Here is a 26,672-nt window from a genome sequence, read left to right on the forward strand (position 1 = left end):
ACAGACTGAATATCTACAAACAGTTGAGAGCAGCAATCAGCAAGCAATAAACTGCACCTAGATTGAGAAGTTATCGTTGCAGATTTTAATCATTGCAGTTTACACACTGTCCTCCCAGGATTTCACCTGAATATCTGCTGCCCCTCTAGAAGAGAATTACCGGTAGTAGAACTCCTTAGAACACCGCTGTAGAATCGTTTCGCCCCCGACACGATTTGGAATGCGCATGCGCAGGCCTTAAAGCAGGTAGCTTATATCAGCAGTGAGGGGAGTATTATCTGGACCCTGCAATTCTAGGACCCTGGGTTTTTGCGACACTGCCCCCTAATGAGACCTATTATCCATAATAATGATAATAAAGCAATAAACAGGGAAATGAATAAGCATATCCTTGCATAAATTAAATTAAACCTTACATGTTTACATGTAATACAGTGTATATATTTATAAATAATATATATTCATTTATTTCCATTTCCCGATTTGTTTTTCCCGTTATTCTTGCTCTGATATGATAATAAGGGGGCTGTCCATCAATGATGTCACAGAGTCTAAGCATTCTTATTGGTTGATCGATGCCCGATGCCGTAGACTAAACTGTTCATGTCTGGCTCCATCCGCTGTATTCAGTGGTATAGTAATGGCGGCCTTGATATACAAATAATAGCACAAGTAGATGGGCTGACCGGGCAACAGCTCTCTCCCAGCGGTTATTCTGCTCCCAGAAATGGGGCTGGAGAGGGAGGGGAGATGGGGGAGAGAGAGAGAGAGAGAGAGAGAGAGAGAGAGAGAGAGAGAGAGAGAGAGAGAAGGAACAACTTGAGAAAAATGGAGGCCACTTTCACTGAAGGGGAATTTTAGCAACTGGCTGAATGCCACATGACATTGTAAAATTGAACCTAGAGTTAAAGGTGTACTAGAGTTTCTCCAGTGTGCCTGTGTTAAGTGTAGTTCTCCTACCCCGCCGCTAGAGGCCGCACACCCAAAAACCTGACCCGTAAATCCAAGGCGACCTTTCAACGGCCAAACAAGAGAACCACAACCAAGTCAGCCCCTCTGGTTCAGAGTGCAGTTTTTAAAATGTTTTACTCAGCCACAGAATTTACTTGTGCTGCCCCAAATATCATGAAGTGTATCCTAGGCGGCACGGTGGTGCAGCAGGTAGTGTCGCAGTCACACAGGGATCTGGAGGTTGTGGGTTCGATTCCCGCTCTGGGTGACTGTCTGTGAGGAGTGTGGCGTGTTCTCCCTGTGTCTGCGTGGGTTTCCTCCGGGTGTCTATCTGTGAGGAGCGTGGTGTGTTCTCTCTGTGTCTGCGTGGGTTTCCTCCGGGTGACTGTGAGGAGTGTGGTGTGTTCTCTCTGTGTCTGAGTGGGTTTCCTCCGGGTGACTGTCTGTGTGGTGTGTTCTCCCTGTGTCTGCGTGGGTTTCCTCCGGGTGACTGTCTGTGAGGAGTGTGGTGTGTTCTCTCTGTGTCTGCGTGGGTTTCCTCCGGGTGACTGTCTGTGAGGAGTGTGGTGTGTTCTCCCTGTGTCTGCGTGGGTTTCCTCCGGGTGACTGTCTGTGAGGAGTGTGGTGTGTTCTCCCTGTGTCTGCGTGGGTTTCCTCCAGGTGCTCCGGTTTCCTCCCAGGTAGGTGGATTGGCGACTGAAAAGTGTCCGTAGGTGTGAGTGAATGTGTGAGTGTTTGTGAGCCCTGTGAAGGACTGGCGCTCCAGGGTGTATTCCCGACTTGCGCCCAAGGTGCCCTGGAAATGTCCTCAGAGTATGTTCTGCAGTTAGCTCAGATCTTCACTGACATCATCAACCTTTTACTGGCCCAGGCTACTGTCCGCACATGCCGAAAACATCCACCTTAATACAACTGCTGCCAGAGTGACTTCTGACAGGTTACACTCTCCTCCATCGTGATGAAGTGCTTTGTGGAACTGGTTCTTAGTCACGTGGGCAGCACCTCCATTCTCCCCACTGCTCCAACAGATTGACAAAGGATGCAACTTCCTCTTATTTCTGCCCTCACCCACCTGGACAATAAGCACATCCGGATGCTGTTTGTTCATTTCAGCTCTGCCTTCAGTACAGTCTTCCCTATAAGGCTGGTCGCCAAGCTCAGCGACTTGGGTATTGGCACAATCATGTGTAACTGGATCCTGGACTTTCCAACAAATGGCAATCTGTGTCCTCCAACCTCTTTTTGAGCACTGGCTTGCCACAAGGATGCGTGATGCTACAACGGCCAGGAGGAGGCGCTTTTAGACAAGTAAACAGTCTTCCAAGCGGCACTATGAGAAACGAAACTACTGAATAAACAACGTGAGTGGCTGGATTTCATAAGGAATGTGAATCTCTAACCTCTATGTTTTACTGTGGTCTAAAGGTTAGAGAGAGAGACCTGATGATATTAAAAGGCTAGTTTGGAGAGAAATAGAGAACAAACTGGGATAAATGGAGACCGGTTTCACTGAGGGGGAGTTTTATCAGCGACATTTCGACTCCAGGGCGTATATCGATAACTTTTATTCAGACGAGAAGAGTTTACTTACATTCGTTTTAGAATCTCTCAGCAAGACTTTCTCCACAGGTAACACAACCCAGAAAGCATTTAGCCTTTGCTTCAACGTTGAAATAATGACTGCGTTGACAACGTTGGAGCAACGACTGCCGTCTAATCAACGTTCTTTTAAGGTTGAAAATGAAAGTTGAAAAGACGACCATTAGACGTATTTTGGACGTCCATTGACGTTATTAATTGGTCCCGAAATAAATTACTTCTATAAAACGCATTTTGGACGTCTACTGACGTTTAAAATATGTCCTTGACGGACAGACTACTTTTAGACCTATTTTGAACGTCCAGGGACGTTCATTGTTTACTGGGAACTCTCACACTGGTCAAAGCACTGTGAGCAGAGTTTGAAATCAGAGATTAATGCGTTGTTTAATATTTTTTTAAAGGTAAATACAGCGGCCAGAGGCTGATAGACGTGGGCAGTGGCCCGTCTCTGCACAGTGTTATCAGCGCCTCTGCGCATTTCCAGGAGATAATTCTGTCAGATTTTGCTGACAGTAATCGAGAGGAAATCCAGAAATGGTTAAGAAACGAGGAAGGCTGTTTCAACTGGAAACCCATCATCAGATATATCTGCGAAAAGGAGAAGAAAAGGTCAGACACTTCCCTTTTATCTGAACTGGAAATTAAACAGCACATTCGATAATGTCTTACAAACACATTTAATTTCCTTTTCAGCTTCAAAATGACTTTTTTAATGACACTACTCTTTTAGCAACTGGCTGAATGCCACATGCCATTGTAAAATTGAACCTAGAGTTAAAGGTGTACTAGAGTTTCTCCAGTGTGCCTGTGTTAAGTGTAGTTCTCCTACCCCGCCGCCAGAGGCCGCACACCCCAAAACCTGACCCGTAAACCCATGGCGACCTTCAGCGGCCTAGCAGGAGAACCACAACCAAGTCAGCCCCTCTGGTTCAGAGTGCAGTTTTTAAAAGCCACAGAATGCACTTGTGCTGCCCCAAATATCATGAAGTGTGTCCAGGAAGATATTGTGTAACTGTTTGCAAGAGGCTCTAATGTTTCACCCTCATTGTGAAGAATTCTCTTCACTTTCAGAATAAACCGTTCATTAGCCGTGTTTACATTTTTTGTATTATATACTCACATTCGCAGCCCATGTATGGTTAACTCTTCTCGTTCTTCCTCCAGTCCATCTGAGGTGGAAGCCGAATTGCGACAGAAGGTGAAACGTGCTGAAATGCGATGTCCGTCTGGAAAACCCTTTCCACCCTCAAACCCTGAGTCCAGCAGAGTGTGTGGTAACTTCTCTGTGTCTTGAAGCAGCATGTAAAGACATGCTAGCGTACAAGAAGGCACTGGCGGGTTTAGGCACACTGCTGCGGCCTGGTGGTGTTCTGGTCATGGTGGGGGTTCTAGGAGAAAGTTTCTACTATGTTAACCACACACGCTTCTCCTGCCTCCAGCTCACAACTGAGGGTATTAAATCAAACATCGAAGACCTGGGTTTTACCATAGAGGAGTTTAACACAATGTCAGGGCCTGAACCTGAAAACAATGAGGTGTCGGATTATGAGGCTGTTTTTCATCTTGTAGCCATTAAATCTGTCAAATAATCACGTTAATGAGAATGATTCAAAGATAAACCTAACATTTACTAAGACTCTGATTTAAGCATTTTAATTATTCTATTTAAATTTCTGTTTTAGATGATGCAATGTTAAATTTACAATATTGGATCTAATAACAGCAGTAACTTCAAAATTCATTAGTTAATTTGCACTGAAAAATGTATTACATAATACATCCCCTTTAAGCCTGGAATTCAAGATGGCTGTCTCTCCTGTGGTTAGAACCTAAGATGAACTATCGAACATAAACTGTCCGAGGTAAATTTAATAGAACGTCCATCAATCACACTACACCTGGATCAGAAGCCCTCCTATAAGCGGAAGAAAGAAATAGGTTCCCTATGTACTGTCTAACGTATTACCCAGAGGCTAACAGGGTAGCATTTTGATAGCTGTCCTGTCATTTAGTCTAAAAATGCACATCCGTAGAAGATCCATAGTCCTAGATCTTGAGTGTGCTATACTTTGAGACTGAAACAGCTACAAGTTTGTCATGGAAGCAGAGCACTGAATAACACCATTTGTGGTCCATTTTGTTAAATATGAGAGAATTTAAAGTAATTTTCAAAGTGCTTATAAACTAAATAAATACAAAAATGCCAAAAGTGTAAATATAAACACACTGTTCCAACATATTTAATCTCATGTGAAATAAAGACATTTCTTATTTAGTACATGGTATTAAAAATAATAAAAAAAAATACAAAAAAAGGGTCATCACTGTCCTCCTGTACCACCTTCACAATGTCATTCTAGTGTAAGTTCAAGTTTATGTGAGTGTCAGTTTGCTATGACTGAGTCGCTCATCATATCTTCCTCTTCGTCCTCTGAGCCCATGACTTCTGATGAGTTGCCGTCGTTGTCTTCGTCATCCTCCTCCTCCTCACTTAGCAAATCTGTTGCTGTCCTCTTCAGTCCTCTCTGTTTGGACAGGGCTTTGGCATAGCGAATGGTGTATATGTTCCAGTCACAGCTGGGAGAATGAAAAAGAGCGTGTCACTTTAGGAGGTTCACTATTGGGACGGGTTAGCCAAGTTTGCTAACAATAAATTAGTGTTCAGCACCATTCCCTAGATGGACAAATGAATTTTAGTCCTTTAAGACTGACACACAGACACATGTAAAATATTTATACCCCTGGTCAAATGACATGCTTTATTTAATAAATATTAACGTCTTGTGCAGTGAACACTTTTAATGGTTGCCATTTTTAGTGCACAATTTTGTAACACAAAAATATTATAACAACATATTAAATGTGCAATAACTTTTTATCATGTTTTAATAAATATTTTTAAATAAAAAGCCATGGAACAAATTTAAAAGTAGAGAGTGCGATCATCTGGGACACTTTGGAAAATGTCTATGGCACACATGTATTAATTTTTCTGCATACTCCACTTTAATAAATCAGCTGAAGGTGTGCAGTAACAGGGCTCCTTGTCACTGTAGTGTGATATATAAATATACTTGTGGCTGTGACATCAAAACCATGACTACAATTGGATAATTCTATGGATTGTTTTTTTATTTGAAGTTATTCATTCATTCATTGTCTGAAAACGCTTATACAGTTCAGGATGGCGGTGGGTCCGGAGCCTACCCGGAATCACTTGAGCGCAAGGCAGGAACACACCGTGGAGGTGGTGCCAGTCCTTCACAGTGTGACACACACACACACACACCTACTGACACTTGAGTCGTCAATCCACCTACAAACGTGTTTTTGGACAGTGGAAGAAACCGGAGCACCCGGAGGAAACCCACGCAGACACAGGGAGAACACACCACACTCCTCACAGACAGTCACCTGGAGGAAACCCATGCAGACACAAGTAGAACACACCACACTCCTCACAGACAGTCACCCGGAGGAAACCCATGCAGACACAGAGAGAACACACCACACTCCTCACAGACAGTCACCCGGAGGCAACCCACGCAGACACAGGGAGAACACACCACACTCCTCACAGACAGTCACCCAGAGGAAACCCATGCAGACACAGAGAGAACACACCACACTCCTCACAGACAGTCACCCGGAGGAAACCCACGCAGACACAGAGAGAACACACCACACTCCTCACAGACAGTCACCCGGAGGCAACCCACGCAGACACAGAGAGAACACACCACACTCCTCACAGACAGTCACCCGGAGGAAACCCACGCAGACACAGAGAGAACACACCACACTCCTCACAGACAGTCACCCGGAGGCAACCCACGCAGACACAGAGAGAACACACCACACTCCTCACAGACAGTCACCCGGAGGCAACCCACGCAGACACAGAGAGAACACACCACACTCCTCACAGACAGTCACCCGGAGTGGGTCTCACGGTCTTCTGTAATAACATAATTTTGGCAGTACGTATATCTGATCTCCCCATTTCAGCCTTTATAGGCGTGTTCCATACTAGCAAATTCTGTTAGTAGATGAACACGGAGTTAACAGGTACTCACAGTTTTGACAAGTCATCATGATGTCTCTGGATGCTCTTTAACAGCTGTTGTACAGTGGGGAGTATTGCTGCTGACCTGTCAATTAAAAAGATTTGTAAAACTTGCTAGTTTTAATGACATTAATAATACTATATTAAAACAATATTTAAAGATGTATAAACCCTATACTCTGGGTTCTCACACCTGTTCTTAAGCTTTTGCCCATGTAAGATGAGGAGGTTTTGGGCCCATGTGATGTAGAACTGCAGGTGTCTGGACTTCTCCAAGGATGTGGCCACAAAGTCCAGCAGTTTCTCCACATACACATCTGGCAGGGAAGTGGACACTACTGCCACTAAATAAATAAATAAATAACAGTGACAATGTGTGACACAAAAGCTTATCTGAACAACCTCCAAACTTTTACAAAATGATTACAATGATGCATTCATCATTTATACAATGCAACTAATGTTACAGATATTTCCCCATGTAAATTTAGACTATTGCTACAGGTCCATTATCATAACTTTCAACACAACACAAAGGGTAACTGGAGTTTTAAATTACACAAACAAACATAGCACCTGAAAATACGGATACTGGAAGCCTGTGCTAGCATTTCTCCTGGGGTGTTGCTATCAGTGTGTGAAGAGTGGGAGAAGATGGTTGCATGGACAATCGAACACAATGGGCAGCACTTTTTACACATTTTATAAGTGGTCAGAAACTTGTAAATAACTCATGAAAGAATAAACGTTAAAACCAAGCACACCATTGTTTTTCTTGTGAAATTTCCAATACGTTTGATGTGTCACATGACCCTCTTCCCATTGAAAAAACAAAAGTTGAATCCAAAATGGCCAACTTCAAAATGGCCGCCATGGTCACCACCCATCTTGAAAAGTTAATATCACCAACCATTCCCATTTAATTAAGGTGTATCCATATAAATGGCCCACCTTGTACATTGGGTTTCCTTGAGAACACACTAACAGACTAACTCATGAATTAATGCGTTACGGTCTGAAGCGAAATATCATATACATTACACTGAACCTGCCTTGGTTATAGGGCACTGCTTCCAGCACTTCTGTAATAAGAGCAGATTCATTTAGACGGAAAGCTAAAACAATGGCAGATGCCCATTCCTTCTTCTTCAGCTGACGTCGAACACTGGTTGGTGTGATGTCCATGTCCAGGTCGTAGGGGTCAAAAACCAGTGTGGCATCCAGTGAGTATATCAGCAAACCTTCTGTGGAGGCCGCCGCCCAGCTACGCCCTGATTGGGTCAGAAAGGGCAAAGTGTTTAAAAATGAGTCAGTAACAGTAACCAATACTGATGTTGTTGGAGTAAAATACTGTTAAATTTGTCGTTGTTCACTATTTACCCATTCAGCAAGAGTGAGTTTAGACAAAATTTTTTAAAAATCATGAGTTGTGGAATAAACTCAGACGATGGGATGCCTCATATATAAGCATCTTATAATTGCCTAATGCATGTCACAACTGCTTTATATGAACAATACTCTCTATGTAGAAATCTAATAGAAAAATAACCCGATTAAAAAACCGAATATCTCTGTACATACTGAAAATGAAGGTGTTTTCCTTCTACAGTAAAGTAACAGTGTTGGAGCTAGACGTTTTTGTCCAGACTCTGACAAGAAGAATTTAAACATTACTTACCAGTGGGGGAAAAGCGGAGAGAGGTGACTCTGATCTCTGGTTTGAAGTGACGTGAACTCATGTCTCCTGTAAGAGACAACAGGAGAAAGAGGTTAGTGTTGAATACTCTGCGAACACAACTCTGAGAGGGATTACTATGCAGAGGTTCAATAAACAGCTTTTATCCTGCATTACATTAAAGCATCAGGGAATAGTTTCTGCTGAGAGTGGGTTTTCAGTGTTTAAATGAGCTTCCCTAAAATCAAATACTAATAAGAATGAAGAATCCACAAAATGGAACAAAAATACAGTTTGGTTGGTAATCTGTGTTCTTGTTGTTGATAAAGTATTTTGTCGTAAGAATCTTGTTTCCATGTGATCTCTAGAGAAGGCTCAGGGAAGCATTTAATTAAAGCTTTTCTCTCGCAGTCATTAGACATATCTGTAACTGTCCAAGGGTTGGGATCCTGAGAGAAGTTCTGATCTTCAATTTTTACTTTCACATTTGTTTTGTAAACAGAAGAAATGCAAAATTTAGGTGACACACGTATAATTACAGGTCAGTGTTTTATGGATTTCTGAGTAAAATTAAGTGAAAACATGCTCTAGAGTCACCATATATATATTGACTGCATGTTTATTAGAAACCTCACCTCTCCTGACTCCAGGAAGACTGAGCTGAACTCCGTCTCCATCCCCTGTTCCCTCGTCCACCAATGCCAGGCTTCCAAACTCTGTCATCTTCCTCCTGTCCAGAAACTCCTAATAAATTCACATGAGACAGCAAGCTATAAATAACCGTTTTAAAATGTTAAAATTTGAATCTGCCCAAGAATGTGATGACAATATACCTCCATAGCGTCCAGGGACATATTGCAAGAGATTTCAAACTTCTTCATGAGGATCTGCTCCTTGATGTTGTAGATGCAGACAAACTTTGATCGACCACCGGCCAACATGTATTCACCATCAGCAGAGTAACACAGGGAGGTGAAGGACCTGAAAATGTAGACTGGCTGATTGAATTGCTCATTATTATTTTAATGATATAATTTTGCTAGTACAGACCAAGGGCAGAACGGTGGAGCAGCAGGTAGGGGTGACTGTGTGTGAGGAGTGTGGTGTGTTCTCCCTGTGTCTGTGTGGGTCTCCTCCGGGTGACTGTCTGTGAGGAGTGTGGTGTGTTCTCCCTGTGTCTGCGTGGGTTTCCTCCGGGTGACTGTCTGTGAGGAGTGTGGTGTGTTCTCCCTGTGTCTGCGTGGGTTTCCTCCGGGTGACTGTCTGTGAGGAGTGTGGTGTGTTCTCCCTGTGTCTGTGTGGGTTTCCTCCGGGTGACTGTCTGTGAGGAGTGTGGTGTGTTCTCCCTGTGTCTGTGTGGGTTTCCTCCGGGTGACTGTCTGTGAGGAGTGTGGTGTGTTCTCTCTGTGTTTGCGTGGCTTTTCTCCAGGTGCTCCAGTTTCCTACCACGCTCCAAAAACACACGTTTGTAGGTGATTTGGCGACTCAAAAGTGTCCGTAGGTGTGAATGTGTGAGTGTGTGTGTTGCCCTGTGAGAGACTGGCGCCCCCTCCAGGGTGTATTAACTCCAGGACTTATATTTTGTTCTTTTATTTTACACAGTTCTGTAATAAAATAATTAAAATATTCACCTCTCCTTCCGGAGAAAAGAATATACTGTACATTTATGAAACACAACTGGATGCTAAAAACACTGTTGTACTTTTTAAAAGTATATTCACGCTGTATGTGCCTTTACTGACCAATAACGTACCTCTGCCCTACCATTTACTTTACTGTGTGTATATATGGCTGAGGGGAGGGGATCGGGTGTGGTCCAAATTGTTGTATATCTCAAATTAAATAAGATCACATAATGAACTTAAACTAAATCCAAACATCCAATAAACATACTATTTATTTTATTATGTTTTAAATACAAACTACAGTAAAATAAAGTAATGGTCAAGACTGTGCTCATGCTTCATCTGAGCTATATCTATACTGTGATCTAGTTTTGTATGGATATGCTTTTGGTGATACTCACTTTCCTTTGGCTGACTGCTTGGCGGTGATCTTCTCTGTCTCTTTGCGACCCATCTGAAGGTCATGGCGGCCGACAATGGAGCCGTTCTGAATAGCTGACTGAGGGTTCCAGAACGTGATTTCTCCATCCAGAGTTGCCACTGCCAACTCCTGACCGTCCGGACGATACGCTATGGCCAGACCTGACATGGAGAAAGAGTCTTAGCAACTCTTAGCAACAGTTAGGTTCTGCAGTCGCAGAGTTGTCTAAACGTTGGCCGTATCATAGGAATATTGTGAGTTTGATTCCTAATAATGCCTCAGACGTCCAAGAGCTTATATGGCCTCCCTCTCTTTGGGTGGATAGGATGTGCATCATCCTACCCACCCAAATGTTCATGTCATTGTTCATTGTTGACATGAACAAATGAGCACTGATTAAGTGCTTACCATCAGAGTTGAGGCGTAGAACCTCTCTTGTCTGCCAGCTGTCCAGCATGTCCCAAAGTCTGACCGTTTTGTCCCAGGACACACTGGCTAGTACAGACTGCACCGGACTGAAACACAGGCAACTCACCGGACCCTCATGACCACTCAACACCTGTCCATACAAACACAGGTTACATCTTACATAACTTATATTTCCCCTTGAAATGCATCTTCTGTGTCTAATATTAATGCGTGGGTAAAATCAAGACGTGAAAACTCAATGCTAACTCAGTATCTCTAAACATTATTTTTAAATTCTAATTTATATTTACAAAATAATTATATAAAGGCCATAAACGGAGACAGACCTCCAATAGTCTTCCTGTCTGCATGGACCACAGGAAGATCTCAAAGGTGTCCTGAGCTCCTGCACACACCAGCTCTCCACTCAGATCCACCGCCAGAGAGGCGAACTGCACTGGCCTTGGAGACGTCAGTGTGCGGAAGTTACGGTACCTGAGAACAGTCGGAAAATACACTGGAGCTGCATTTATCAAATTAAGCCTCTCTTTGGGATTTGTAAGAGCCCTTTGCCAGTGCTTCTACTTATGATGTCCTCCTCATTCTTCATAACTTGTATCTATTTTATCTCCAACATCTAGCTGCGACATCTATAAATTTTCAAAGATAAACGAATGTCATGCAGAACGTCAGAAACCACAGTGCTGTCTAACCTTGCTTCCTCCATTACCTGTGCAGGTCAAAGGCTCGGACAGTGCCATCCAGAGAGGCACTGACGACCACAAAGCCACTGCCGCTGAAGATGACATTAGTGACACTGCTGGTGTGCTCTGTGAATGTGACGAAACACAGGCCACTATTGGTGTTCCATACTTTCACCTAAAAATACAGAGGTGTGGTGTTAACATAATAAGTAATTCATTTATTTACCCAAATAGAATACAAAGTTTCACTGATGTGAAGCGTTCAATACTGCCCCTAGTGGTGCAATCCCTGTCTTTGAGAGTGACTACACATAACCACCCCCCCCACACACACACACTTACGTACTAAAGCACGTTTTACATACTCATGTATGTGCATAAATGCATCTTGACAGTTACTATGTAATTAACTGAGTAAAACCTGAAGAGTGGATATATCAACAGTTGTTACACAGTTGTTACATGCATTAATATGTGTAATTACACAGTTATTAGATATTAACCAATTACATCACATTTAAACACTCACTCCCACCACCTTCACACATCAATGTCCGAAAGCCCTCAGCTAAAGATCATTCTCAATTTGAGGAAATAAAACGAATAACTGACCTTCCCATCATCCCCTCCTGTGGCCAGGTACTGTCCGTCAGGTGAGTAGGCCAAAGACGCCATGTTGTTGAAATGACCCTGCTGCTTAAATACATACGATTCACTCTGCCATTCCCAAACCAGCAGCTGCCCAAGACCTTAAAAACCAGCACAAGCAATATTTCAAACATTTATATATATGTCTAAGCTGCTATTTCCCTTCTGTGTGGCCTGCGTTGCTTATGAGCAGTCTGTATTTGTACCTGAACAGCCAAAGCCAATCCAGTCTCCTGTTGGGTTCATAGCTATAGTTGAAATCCTCTGATCAGCTATGCTGTTTGAAAAATAAATCCAATATCATTTTTATTACATGTTAATAGGCAAACCAATACTGTAATAACACTTCAATAGGTTATAAATATTTGATATATCATGTTGGAGATGTAAAAATAGGAAAATTATATTCAAAATAATTGTTTGGTGAAAAATATAATTTACACAAGGAAATGTCTGCTGCTTTACGTTTTCCTCTGATGTTTCTGTCTAATCCAGGAGGAGGTTTAAGTTGGATTTCAGAGGTTTCCTATTGTTTGTCATTAGGTCTGGCTTCAAACCAGCTCTAGATACACTATATGAACAAAAGTATTGGGACACCTATTCATTACACCTACAGGAGTTTTATTACATCCCATTCTCAATCTACAAGCAGTAGCCTCAAAACACAGGGAGCCTAGTGGTGGGCCTGCTTGCGGTATTTAAATCAACAGACACAAACATGTTTTCTCCTGGTGAATATATAGAGAAGTTCTGGTACATGAACATGAAATAAATCTGAGTAGAATCAGAGCTCTACAGTGTTGGAGACACTGTGCTTTTTCTGGTTATAGCTTTGAGCTTATTCAGAGTGGAGTTTGGAGTGCTTAGTGCTAATACTTTTTGTGTTCAATCACAGTAATGCTAAACATTGTTCTATATGTTACTGTTCATGTCCTCTTGTTTAAAATGACCATTTCTGACCACAACAAAAATAAATATGTAGAGATGTACGGCTTTGTTTGGTCACAGTCTAAATGTGGCACATTAGTATATGGGAGGAGGGAAACTTTTCAAGATGGGTGGTGACCATGGCGGCAATTTTGTAGTCAGCCATTTTGGATCCAACTTTTGTTTGTTCAATGGGAAGAAGGTCATGTGATACATCAAACTTATTGGGAATTTCATGAGAAAAAAAATGGTCTGCTTTTAACGTGCAGTACCTGAAACTACGGATACTGGAAGCCTGCGCTAGCATTTCTCCTGCGGTGTTGCTATCAGTGTGTGAAGAGTGGGAGAAGAGGGTTGCATTGACAAGCCAACACAAATGGGCAGCACTTTGAACACTTGGTCAGAAACTTGTAAATAACTCATGAAAGAATAAAGTTAAAAAAAGAATACGTTAAAACCAAGCACACCATTGTTTTTCTTGTGAAATTCCCAATAAGTTTGATGTGTCACATGACCCTCTTCCCATTGAAAATACAAAAGTTGGATGCAAAATGGCCGACTTTAAAATGGCCGCCATGGTCACCACCCATCTTGAAAAGTTTCCCCCCTCCCATATACTGTCCCAATACTTTTGTCCAAATTCTGTATTTCCAGATTATTTTGTGACAAAAAAGCCAAGACAAAACCGACACTATATTTAAGTGCCTGTTTCTTCAAATTGTAGAGTTCAGCTCTCTTTACAGTTCAGACGTACCTGAAATGCTGGAGATCTACTATATCCTAATATAGTCTTATATCATGCCAATTTCAAAATGATCAAAGACTGGCATTTAACCAGTGCAAACCTAAAACAGCAAACCTCAAACACCACGGGTTTTTGCAGATTTGAACAGAAAATGGGACGCAATGCGTAATTTAACTCACCTAAGTGAATGAATGAGGTCAAAATCTGGTAATTCACGGAGGTGGAAGGCTCCAGAGGCAAAGCCGGTGACCAGGATGTGTGTATTCTTGTGGAAAGCAGCTGCTGTCAGGTTGTTGAAGTCACCCTCCTTATTGAAAAAGTGTCTGTAGAAAAACATATTATTTTGATTACGTGGGGGAGTGGGGGGTTGTGTGTGTCACTGCAGTTAAACTAATAGATATTCATTCCCTTCTGTTTCCTAAGATCTGAATTTTAACACCCAATGACCATTTTCAACCTATTCTTATCTTTTAGAATTACTCTGATTTTTTATTTATTTATTTATTTTGCTACCCTGCTTTTGAGACTGACATATGCAAATGATATGCATAATTTTAGGGGTTGTGTACTGGTGATCATGAAATCAGCTAACTTTCCTCATATAGACAAAAATGTGAATTAGTCAATTAGTTTGAAGCAAACCCCATTGAAAACATTCATTCATTATCTGTAACCCTTATCCAGTTCAGGGTCGAGGTGGGTCCAGAGCCTACCTGGAATCATTGGGTACAAAGCGGGAATACACCCTGGAGGGGGCACAGGGCAACACACACACTCACACCTACGGACACTTTTGAGTCTCCAATCCACCTACCAACATGTGTTTTTGGAGCGTGGGAAGAAACCGGAGGAAACCTACGCGGACACAGGGAGAACACACCACACTCCTCACAGACAGTCACCCGGAGGAAACCCACGCAGACACAGAGAGAACACACCACACTCCTCACAGACAGTCACCCGGAGGAAACCCACGCAGACACAGAGAGAATACACCACACTCCTCACAGACAGTCACCCGGAGGAAACCCACACAGACACAGGGAGAACACACCACACTCCTCACAGACAGTCACCCGGAGGAAACCCACACAGACACAGAGAGAACACACCACACTCCTCACAGACAGTCACCCTGAGGAAACCCACGCAGACACAGAGAGAACACACCACACTCCTCACAGACAGTCACCCGGAGGAAACCCACGCAGACACAGGGAGAACACACCACACTCCTCACAGACAGTCACCCGGAGGAAACCCACGCAGACACAGGGAGAACACATCACACTCCTCACAGTCACCTGGAGCAGGAAATTATTGTAAGAAATTACAGCATGGACCCAAATGTGACTGGCTTATTTTGCTGCAATCAACAGTATTAATATCATAACAAATGTTCCAAACCAGTGTGTCTTCCTAGAGATAGGTTGACCATTTGGCATATTTAGTATATAAACAGGCAAAGCAGGAAGAGCCACAACAGCTCTCACTGTGGGACCAGAAGACCTAATCAATATCAAAGGAAGTTTATTACTGAGTAATCAACAACCACCACAGACAAAGTGAACTAGTCTAGACATGAAGGTGATAGGACTCAATACACATTAAGTTCCTCACAGATGACAGGGTTCCATGTGTATTGTGTTCCTTAGGAGGAGCTGAGATGGAAGGCGGTATTGTCAAACTATATAAGCTGTGTTTTTCTATTACTCAAAGTTCAATCTAGCTCCGCTGAACCCATGGTACATCTTTGTATCTTGCAACTGCTCACTGTAATAAAGGTTTTCCATTTTTCATCAATTTTTGAGAGACATCCCATTTTTTCCTACAACTGGCGAGCCATCCACTCGAGGGATTTTCCAAAACAAAAAGTGGGGAAGACAAGTTGGTAAGTAAAATCAATTCTGTGTTTACACTACTGGTTTTAGGTTATCACCTCGTTTTAAAAAAATCTAGAAAATTTAAGGACAGGGATAATTCTGGGTTAATCTTTTATTCAGTCATAGCAGGAGGAGTCGTATACCAAATTTCTGATAAATCTGTAAAGATTCTAAAGTAAGTGAATCCTCCCGACGTAGTGTGGTAAACAGAATAGTATCAGTATTAGGTATTAAAGTTTCTAAAGTAACTGAAACTTGTTGTGTTGTAAAGTTTCTAAAGTAACTGAAACTTGTTGTGTTGTAAAGTTTCTAAAGTAACTGAAACTTGTTGTGTTGTAAAGTTTCTAAAGTAACTGAAACTTGTTGTGTTGTAAAGTTTCTAAAGTAACTGAAACTTGTTGTGTTGTAAAGTTTCTAAAGTAACTGAAACTTGTTGTGTTGTAAAGTTTCTAAAGTAACTGAAACTTGTTGTGTTGTAAAGTTTCTAAAGTAACTGAAACTTGTTGTGTTGTAAAGTTTCTAAAGTAACTGAAACTTGTTGTGTTGTAAAGTTTCTAAAGTAACTGAAACTTGTGTTGTACGTTTCTAAAGTAACTGAAACTTGTTGTGTTGTACGTTTCTAAAGTAACTGAAACTTGTTGTGTTGTACGTTTCTAAAGTAACTGAAACTTGTTGTGTTGTACGTTTCAAAAGTAACTGAAACTTGTTGTGTTGTACGTTTCTAAAGTAACTGAAACTTGTGCTGTAAAGTTTCTAAAGTAACTGAAACTTGTGCTGTAAAGTTTCTAAAGTAACTGAAACTTGTTGTGTTGTAAAGTTTCTAAAGTAACTGAAACTTGTTGTGTTGTAAAGTTTCTAAAGTAACTGAAACTTGTTGTGTTGTAAAGTTTCTAAAGTAACTGAAACTTGTTGTGTTGTAAAGTTTCTAAAGTAACCGAAACTTGTTGTGTTGTAAAGTTTCTAAAGTAACTGAAACTTGTTGTGTTGTAAAGTTTCTAAAGTAACTGAAACTTGTGTTGTAAAGTTTCTAAAGTAACTGAAACTTGTGTTGTAAAGTTTCTAAAGTAACTGAAACTTGTGCTGTAAAGTTTCTAAAGTACCTGAAACTTGTGCTGTAAAGTTTCTAAAGTAACTGAAACTTGTGCTGTAAAGTTTCTAAAGTAACTGAAACTTGTTGTGTTGTAAAGTTTCTAAAGTAACTGAAACTTGTTGTGTTGTACGTTTCAAAAGTAACTGAAACTTGTTGTGTTGTACGTTTCAAAAGTAACTGAAACTTGTTGTGTTGTACGTTTCAAAAGTAACTGAAACTTGTTGTGTTGTACGTTTCTAAAGTAACTGAAACTTGTTGTGTTGTACGTTTCAAAAGTAACTGAAACTTGTTGTGTTGTACGTTTCAAAAGTAACTGAAACTTGTTGTGTTGTACGTTTCAAAAGTAACTGAAACTTGTTGTGTTGTACGTTTCAAAAGTAACTGAAACTTGTGCTGTAAAGTTTCTAAAGTAACTGAAACTTGTTGTGTTGTACGTTTCTAAAGTAACTGAAACTTGTTGTGTTGTACGTTTCTAAAGTAACTGAAACTTGTGTTGTACGTTTCTAAAGTAACTGAAACTTGTGCTGTAAAGTTTCTAAAGTAACTGAAACTTGTGCTGTAAAGTTTCTAAAGTAACTGAAACTTGTTGTGTTGTAAAGTTTCTAAAGTAACTGAAACTTGTTGTGTTGTAAAGTTTCTAAAGTAACTGAAACTTGTGCTGTAAAGTTTCTAAAGTAACTGAAACTTGTGCTGTAAAGTTTCTAAAGTAACTGAAACTTGTGCTGTAAAGTTTCTAAAGTAACTGAAACTTGTTGTGTTGTACGTTTCAAAAGTAACTGAAATGGGGGTAGGTTTCTGTGTGGTGAATACACACAATGGTTTGACCGTGAATTGGTGGAAGTACTGAGATAGTTTTTTTTTATTTTATTTTAATTCTTCCTTTCTATTACACTGAATAAAAGTCTTAGAATGGAGGAATTAGTCATTGCATACATTTCTAAACATGGTTCAAAGGAACTGTTTAATGGGATTGAGAATATTGTGGACGAACCCTATAAGTGGGCAATTTCCCAATTCAAAAACGATCCTAACATGCCCAAGAATAAGAAAAAGAAAATTGCAAATGCTCTTCATGCCATCTTTGCCTCATATAAAATAACCAGGAAAAGGTTAAAGGAAGCAGAGACACAGAGAGATGCACCTGAGATGGAAAATACAGTGCTTCACACTCAAATTAGTGAAAACATAATGTCTATGAAAAATTACCAAGCAGGGGAGACAATCCTGAAGGAGGAAATAGTCAGACTAAAACAAGAAATCTCTAATTATAAGATGGACAATAACAGACTTGTATCATCTGTGGAAAGGTTATCAAGCGATCAGCATGTCTAGATCAGCATGTCAGTTTATGTTAAAAAATATGTCTGCCCCATTAGCTGAAGGACTAGATAGTGAGGGAACAATAGATTCCAAAACACCATTGGATCAAATCAGAAATCAAACACATTTTCAGAGCATGTATGAAACAAAACCAAATTGGAAGGAAGCTTCTCTTCCACAAAACAGCCATGATCACTACTCTAATCGTACTATAAGGTTTCCTATGGCACCACTGCATTCTTCCACCACGGTTCGCCCCGGAGAGGAAGAAAGTAGTGCTGTCACAACTACTACTGTCCGTGCTCTGAATCCCACTGAACTGGAATCATTAATCAAAAATGTGGGGAAATTTGATCCAGTAAAATACGATCCCCTGAATTTCTTAGACCAATTGGAACAGCACGCTGACATTCATAGGTTAACAGATGCAGATGCTTGTGTTGTCTTGATTATGTGTCTTCCCTCTACTCTAGGCCGAGCTCTTTCAGATAAAGTTAAAAATAAAAAGGCTAACAAGGCAGAAAGAAAACAGGCATTGTTTGCTCAAAGAAGCTCAAAGAAATGTTTCCTGGAAGAATGAAGGTCAGATAGCTAGAAAGGCTGATGAGAGACCACCACCTTATAATACTAATGCAATCTTAGTGTGTTATTCTTGTGATAAAGAGGGACATATTGCTAGAGAATGCAAATCTACTTTGAGGCATGGATCTCCAAAGATGTTCCCAAACTCCAAGGTGCATAAAAAGCTCAGGGAATTGCAAAAAGCAATGAAGACACTGAGCACAGAGAACAGTGAATTACGGGCTGCTCTAGGTGAATTGCAAGCATCAATAGAGAAACTGAGCATAGACAACTGTGAATTACAGGCTGCTCTAGGAAGAGCAGACTGTAAATCTGTGCACGGTTCTGCATAGGAATCACAGGACTCTGTGATACCTGTAGTACTTATGCCATGAAACAGAATTGTAAGCCAATTTTAAATGTTATTGGAGGTCAGTGCAATGATTGGCTATTGAAGATATTAAACACATAAAATAAAAATGATGCATTTGTGAAATCCGTAATAACCATTCATTAGTGGTTTTGTGTTCACCATCTTTGCCGATGCAAGATGAAACAGTTCGTCCCATTTGCCATTGTTGTGTATTCACACCACAATATGAATATTGGTGTTTGTTTGTGCTGCCATTTGGCACAAACCCCCCACTGACAGGTCTGACACTCAGCAGCTAAAGCTGTGTGATAAGGAGGGGAGGGACAAGGTGTGCAGGCAGCTTTCATACAAAAATATAAACATTTGTGCTTCACATCATTATTTAGTGCTACAACTAATATTAGGGAAAACATGAGTGACTCTAAAGAAGGGCTTTGAGCAGAACCACAATATTTAGAATGTGGGGATCAAACTCAAAGTGAAGACTCCCTATTCCCCCACAAAGCGGTTAGCGCTTCCTCACTTCTCTTAGAGTCTAGAACTCTCATGGTTAGGTAGGGACAGTAGTAGCACTATTTAATATGTGAAAGTCCACAGTTATTTTAATAACAGATGCCATCAAAACAGGATAGTGCTGTTGCTTTGTTTATCCTTTTCAGGAAATGTCGAGTGAGTGTTGGAGGATTTTCTGAAGCTATGGTGGATAAAGAGATGCCAGCAGATACTCTACTCAGCAACCTAAAACCAACTACAATACAGATGACGACGGAAGATGCAACACTTAAAGCATTCATCTCTCCTACTGTCTTAAATTAAATTAACTCAAATGAAAACAAAAAGTGCTTTCAAAAAGGGAGAGATTTTAGGATTTATATATATATTTTTAATTTCTTTTATATACTTTCCTTTCACATTCCAAATTTACAACCTTTCATTAACTGATCAAGCTGACAAAGCTGAGGTTGGTGTTTAATGTATAATGTTGTGTGTGTGTGTGTGGTTAGGTTTCACATTCCAACTTCCTCAAACACTTCATTTTGGCAGTTCCACTGAATGTGATGGTTGTTGAACGAGACTCCAAGGAACCTTGTTAATGTTTGGTTTTTTACTTGTTATTCTCTCATTCTCTTCTTCCTTGTAGAGGAACTGTTATGATAGTTTACTATTAGAGCAAGTATGTACCAGTGTGTTTTGAGGCACTTCTCCAATGACGGGTAAGACTTCTCAAGCCAGTGAGGGGCAACCTAAGGCAGGAGGGTGTCGACCACTGGGTATCACTCAGAAAATGTATGTATAGTAAGTAGTTGATGTGATGCTTCAAAAGCATCAAAGGGGGGAACTGTAAGAAATTACAGCATGGACCCAAATGTGACTGGCTTAACTTGCTGCAATCAACAGTATTAATATCATAACAAATGTTCCAAACCAGTGTGTCTTCCTAGAGATAGGTTGACCATTTGGAATATTTAGTATATAAACAGGCAAAGCAGGAAGAGCCACAACAGCTCTCACTGTGGGACCAGAAGACCTAATCAATATCAAAGGAAGTTTATTACTGAGTAATCAACAACCACCACAGACAAAGTGAACTAGTCTAGACATGAAGGTGATAGGACTCAATACACATTAAGTTCCTCACAGATGACAGGGTTCCATGTGTATTGTGTTCCTTAGGAGGAGCTGAGATGGAAGGCGGTATTGTCAAACTATATAAGCTGTGTTTTTCTATTACTCAAAGTTCAATCTAGCTCCGCTGAACCCATGGTACATCTTTGTATCTTGCAACTGCTTACTGTAATAAAGGTTTTCCATTTTTCATCAATTTTTGAGAGACATCCCATTTTTTCCTACATTATCAGAAAGGAAATATTTCCAAAGTCAGTCACTTACTTGCTCTTCTGCTTGTAAGAGACGTTTTTGATGCCCTCCACTTCTTTAGGTGCATCTGTACTGCCTTTAATCACCTGGCCTCTTGGCTCTCCATCTTCTCCTAGTTCCTCAATCTCACTCCCCTCTTCCTCCTCAGAATCCTCAGCTGCCCGCCTCTTCCTCTCCTCCTCCATTTTCTTACGCTCTGAGTATCTAGGGCCTTTGCGTAAACCATCTAGTTCCGTGTCACTCTCCCATGCACAGAGAGTCCCATCCTGACTGACAGTGTACAGCTGGTTCAAAAGAAATAAGTTTGCTATCAAACAATATATTGATACATTAATATGCACTGAGAGTTCATAAGAATCAGAACATCCTCTGCACTCGCTGCTTACCTAGGTTTTCAACTCATACATACAGTTATTCTTCACAAAAAAAGGCACTGATATAGAGAAGGGAATGCCCTAGAGCAGCTGCACATGAGGCTGCACACTCTAATCAATACTTTGGGATCCGTTAGAGTGGTAGCCCTCAAGCCCTGTACTACTTCACAGAAGGAAATACACAGCTTTACACAATGTGAGTGTATGCTTTTACCGGACAGATTTCTTACAGGAATCTCAATGTCAATCAAAGTCAATGTAATAAGTTTTAATTCCAAGTCATTTTGGAGCATTTCTACTGGTCCGTACATCATAAACTTTTTACACAACATGGAGGACCTCAGCTGTGTTAAAATTAGTTCATATACAAAAACAGAGATACATGTTTTTGAATGGAGAGTGTCAATATCGTAGTCAATTTGGTGGTGAAACACTTGCAGCCTGGACTCAAGACATCCAGATCCTGCCGTACAACAAAACAGCACTTACATCCAGACTGTCCTTCTCAAAGAAGCACCCCACAATGATGTCCTTATGGCCACCCACAGTGTAATAGATCAGATTAGCCCATCGTTCTGCTCCAAATATCCAAGTGATCATGTCTTTACTGCCGACGGCGAAGCACCTGAAGCAGCAAAGCAGAGATTACACCATTCAGAGAGATGAACAACCCTCAGGGACTTTGGGCATTACATAAGTAAAAAAGTAAAGGTTTATCGAAGTTTTGAAATTATATTCATCAACATCACATGAAATAATGGAAAAGGCATGTGTAGTTGAACAGATGGCGATGGACCAAAATAACCCTGACATTTTCATTTAATGCAATACATTTGTGTAGTAGATACTGTGGCATTTGGTTCCTTTTTATTCTACTGTACAGAAACACATGCCTATACACTGCAGCATCCCATAGCTCCAGGACTCAATATGAAGTGGGGCTAGAGGGGTATAAATGCCCCAGCACTGAGCTGTAGAGCAGTAGAACTATGTTCTCTGGAGAGATGGAGCTGGAGTTGCGTTTGTGATACAGAGCTAATCATCCACCACAGCGGTTACGCGGCTGAGTGCAGTACTTGTTTGTTCTTTATTTGTGGGTAATTCCATACTTTGAATCATCCGTCCAGTCGATGCACGTCGTTTCATCGTAAGGTCCATAGAAACTTTTGTCCACAACAAATGCATTGAACTCTCGATTCTTTCCAGGAGCATTGTACATCAGAGCCACATTTTCTTTAGTGACTACAAACTTCCTACAGAGAGGGAACAAAAGAATGAACATGATTAGTAGAACAGTAAATGTACAGGCCTCCTGTTTTAAACTTGCTCCCACCTCCACCCTTTTATCTTATTCATTTATCCAACAGGGGGGTCCGGCTTCATACGCATTCATAGTTCACTTGTGAGTTCACCTCCCTGTTTCAGCCTCTACGGGCGTGGTCCGTACTAGCATAATTCAGGGTTATGTTTCAGTGTAGTTGCGTCACTAATTAACTATAAACTGATTTTTGTTTTATTTACTATTAGTTACTGTACTGCACTGTAATTGAATAACGAAAAAACACATTCATATTTCAACTACCTAAAACTTCTACAGCTGGCAATTGATTTTTACACTGCAGTAACGTGGAGGTTCATCACAAGTATAGACAGACCATGATGCACCTGTGCATGCACCTGTAGAGCAACTGACCTGCCATCAGGAGAGAAGGAGACGCTGTGAACAGGTTTGTGGAAGTGGTGATGGTAAAGCACAGCTCGAGTCACTAAGCTGACCAGTATCGCCGCTCCATCTACAACACACCATTTAACATTAATAATTACCTCAGAACAAGGAAGCACTTAAAAACACATCTACCTGCCCATTCATAACAATCACAGCATCTCAGATATAAGTGGAAAACTAAAGAGAAACACACAAAAAACTGTCAGAATTGAAGATACCTTCATCGACTAGGATAGCCAGATTCCCATCAGGCGAGAGAGCAACACAGGTGATGTTCTTGTTGGTGCTCGCTGGCAGAGTCTCCGATTTGTTGCTGGAATAATAGATACAGATGTTATTTGGTCAACAGTTAGTCTCAAAACGTTCGTATAAACAAGTCCACATCAGTCTCATCTTTAAAACCACATTAGTTCACTTGTTTTCTTGTCATCTGATTGGATGATCACCCCATGGCATTAGGTGAGATGTTAGTGTATGTAGAAAAAGCCTAAATTGCACATCATTTTATTTATTTTTTTTAATAATATGTCATTAACTACATTTGCTTTTAACATAATATTCAAGAAAAAAATTAAAAATATTTAAATTTAATAACAAATGTTGCATATTTTTAAGCTTGAATAAAACGGGATAGTTTCAGTATCAATACAGGAAAAGAATAGGTGGTGTGGTGCCCTCTCTACTGGTGTTATACGATTACATTCATTATTGTTGATGACCGTAACAACAGGTGAATAATTTAAGAAATGTGGTCGTATGGTAAAAAGCAGCACTTACGTCTTCAGGTCAAAAACAGAGATGCGATTTCCAACAGGACTGATGACAGAGTTCCCATCTTTAGAGAAGGAAAGGTTTCCTTGACGATAGACAGCTCCGAGTAAGTTAGAAAACTGGACCAAAAAAAGACAAGAAGGGATTTATTTCCTAGATATGACCTCTGAGCAGATGAAGAAGAAGACATCTTCTTCTGAAGTCACGTACATTTACAAAAGATCGGTGTTTCAGTATTTTATATTAATTGCAGGTTACAAGCTAAAGATTTAGAGTGTACTCAATGTTATGTTGAGGTAGAAGAATATTGTTTTGAGCAAAAACTGCAATGTGTCTATTTTGGATTTGACCTGATGTTGCAAGAGTGTCCAAACACCCTTTTGTATTAAAGGCTAAGCACCAGCTATATGAAAGTTTCATTCATTCATTCATATCCAATTCAGGGTCGCAGTGGGTCCAGAGCCTACCTGGAATCATTGGGCGCAAGGTGGGAACACACCCTGGAGGGGGCGCCAGTCCTTCACTGGGCAACACACACATTCACTCACACCTACGGACACCTTTTTTTTCACCAATCCACCTGCAACGTGTGTTTTTGGACTGTGGGAGGAAAGCCACGCGGACACGGGGAGAACACACCAACTCCTCACAGACAGTCACCTGGAGCGGGAATCGAACCCACAACCTCCAGGTTCCTGGAGCTGTGTGACTGCGACACTACCTGCTGCTACACTGTTCCGCCCTGCTATATGAAAGTGTCAAACAAATAAATACAGTGGAATTTGAGTTCCTAACTTGCGTTTATTGATAGTCAGAAAACATGTTATTTCTTACTAATTCAAGGAATAAGATTTAAAAGATCGTTGGTTCGAGTTCGACTTCGATCACATTTACAAGAATAACGGTACCTCTAAATTTGAGTTTAGCTTATTGCTAGGCTATTGTCATGAATAATGTTGGTTATTTAGCTAGATACCGTCATAACAGTCAGTCATAACGGTGTTTTACCGCGGCGTTGTTCAGCTGTTGTCCACCAGTGACGTCACAGTTGCGTTCGAGAATTTCCGTAGAGAGCTGGTGTTTTTCCGTCAATTTAATAAAATTGTCAGTTTTAAAGCAAATTAAGCTGCTATTTTCATTTTAATTCATACTTATATCTGTCAGTAACTAAAATAATGTGAAATATTCATGGAGGTCCATTAAGTGGTGCTTAGCCTTTAAACCTAAAAACAGAATCTCTATCACTAGCTGGCCCCAGAGGAAATGAGAAGTCACAGATATCTACACAGTTCCACACTTCATCAAATAGAAAAAAAGAGCATTGTGTACTGAAAATGTCAAATGGCATATTTAAGTATGTTTTATATCCACATTTATACAAGAGAGAGAAGATATTTATGCTGCAATATTTATGTTCCAATGTTAATTTTTTAAAGACCTGCTGCAAACATCTGGACATCACTGACCAGTTAAAGGTTTTAGTGCTTTTTGAACTATTCATTATACACAGGCATCATTCTTTAATATTTTATTACTATTACTTTAATATCTCTTTACTGAATTGTACACAACGTTAACAAAAAATAAATATGTGAAACAAATGTGCTATAAAATTGGGTAATGCCATATTTTATTATTGTTATTATTAATTACTGTTGTACAGGAATGCTTTTTTTAGTGTACTTCTTTCCGCTTTGAAAATCAACTAACATTAATCATGTTATTTGAAGTGGTATTATTTTTAAGTTATATCTACATTTGCTGATGATGTTTGTGTCCCCAGCAAACATCAGCCCACACACATTCAAGTTGATTGCGCTCAAACATATAGGTAGATATAGGTCAATTCTCTATAATTCATCTATTTTGTCTGTGTCTAATTCTGACACAAGGACTGGATAAGAACAAAGTTCTCCTCGCTGGTGTTTCATATGGAGGACAGTAAATGAAAACATCATCAGACCCCAGTACTGTCGTTCAGTTAAAACTACAAGCGCTCAATGATGATCTTAAGACCGTGAGTTTAACCGCAATACACGCACCTTATAAGCGAACTTCATTCTGGATTTTTAAAACCTCTCCAGTCTTTACATTATTCTCCACGCGAGTTTAGAACCGGTCCACACGTGCACAGAACTCAGCACGGCGCACGCCAGTGATGAAGAGTCGATTCTTCGATTCAAATGAATGTGGGAACCGGTATCGATTCTTGGATAAATGTTCTGAGAATCTAAAAGCTGGGAGTCAACTCTGTTGCAGATTGTGAGTGCATATTTCAGGTCAAGACCCTCTCCAGAGAAAATCATTAAGTCAGTTTAATGTGGTGTATTTGCTATGATTGATGACATTTCATGAGTAAAATAAGTTAACATTATGGCCGAGCATGTCCACTTTGAACAGGGTGATTCAGACAGCCAGGATTTCTTATATCACAAACCGAATCAACCCCATCAATTATGTCATTATGATCTCTGCAATCCTTTAAAGTCATTGGCTTGTTCACCAATTTTTACATTCTTTACATTTTTACATTTCATGTCAAAACTCTGTCTTTACCGGATTTGTGTGAAACTGCTTTGTGAAAACATCAGTTGTAAAAAAGCGCTATACAAATAAATATTATTTGATTAGATTAAAGCGGTTTTATTTTGACTCTGAATTTTATTTCTATCCGGCGCTATCCGGATCAAACCATGGGGTTTTCATTTATTCCACATATGTTCGAAATTAAATGTATTGAGGAGTCGATTCCGTTGAATTCCGCTGTGGAGAGTCAGAGTCGACTTCAGAAAACTCCGAATTGTTCATTACTACCACATAGCACACGCGCATGTGGATAAAATATGGAAGCTTCCTTTCAAAATAAAAGCAAAATAGTTGCTAGTATAAAAGTCTCTCGAAATAAGAAGGTATAAAATATCTGA

General features: G+C 40.5%; 2 protein-coding genes across 2 annotated transcripts; one reads left to right on the top strand and one right to left on the bottom strand.

Annotated features, from left to right (window-relative positions):
* The first annotated feature begins 2,346 nt into the window (after positions 1-2,346).
* Positions 2,347-4,145, top strand: zgc:64002 (uncharacterized protein LOC393330 homolog). Its single transcript, XM_066661416.1, is given in 4 exon segments — positions 2,347-2,580; positions 2,955-3,162; positions 3,718-3,756; positions 3,758-4,145. Coding segments are annotated over 4 exon segments (768 nt in total). The 5' UTR covers positions 2,347-2,444; the 3' UTR covers positions 4,143-4,145.
* A 109-nt stretch (positions 4,146-4,254) lies between these two features.
* On the bottom strand, positions 4,255-25,921 carry pwp2h (PWP2 small subunit processome component). Its single transcript, XM_066661402.1, has 21 exons — positions 25,791-25,921; positions 23,755-23,867; positions 23,196-23,290; positions 22,945-23,044; positions 22,361-22,504; positions 21,741-21,876; positions 20,890-21,161; positions 13,952-14,095; positions 12,307-12,377; positions 12,065-12,201; positions 11,479-11,627; positions 11,096-11,243; positions 10,749-10,899; positions 10,321-10,501; positions 9,128-9,275; positions 8,930-9,038; positions 8,298-8,363; positions 7,672-7,890; positions 6,813-6,963; positions 6,630-6,704; positions 4,255-5,130 (listed from the first exon to the last, which is right to left on the bottom strand). Exons 1-21 carry the CDS (start codon positions 25,806-25,808, stop codon positions 4,938-4,940), a joined length of 2,820 nt encoding a protein of 939 aa, XP_066517499.1. The 5' UTR covers positions 25,809-25,921; the 3' UTR covers positions 4,255-4,937.
* Positions 25,922-26,672: the final 751 nt, after the last annotated feature.

The sequence above is a fragment of the Hoplias malabaricus genome, chromosome 2 (assembly GCF_029633855.1).
Source record: "Hoplias malabaricus isolate fHopMal1 chromosome 2, fHopMal1.hap1, whole genome shotgun sequence".
NCBI classification, from domain to species: domain Eukaryota; kingdom Metazoa; phylum Chordata; class Actinopteri; order Characiformes; family Erythrinidae; genus Hoplias; species Hoplias malabaricus.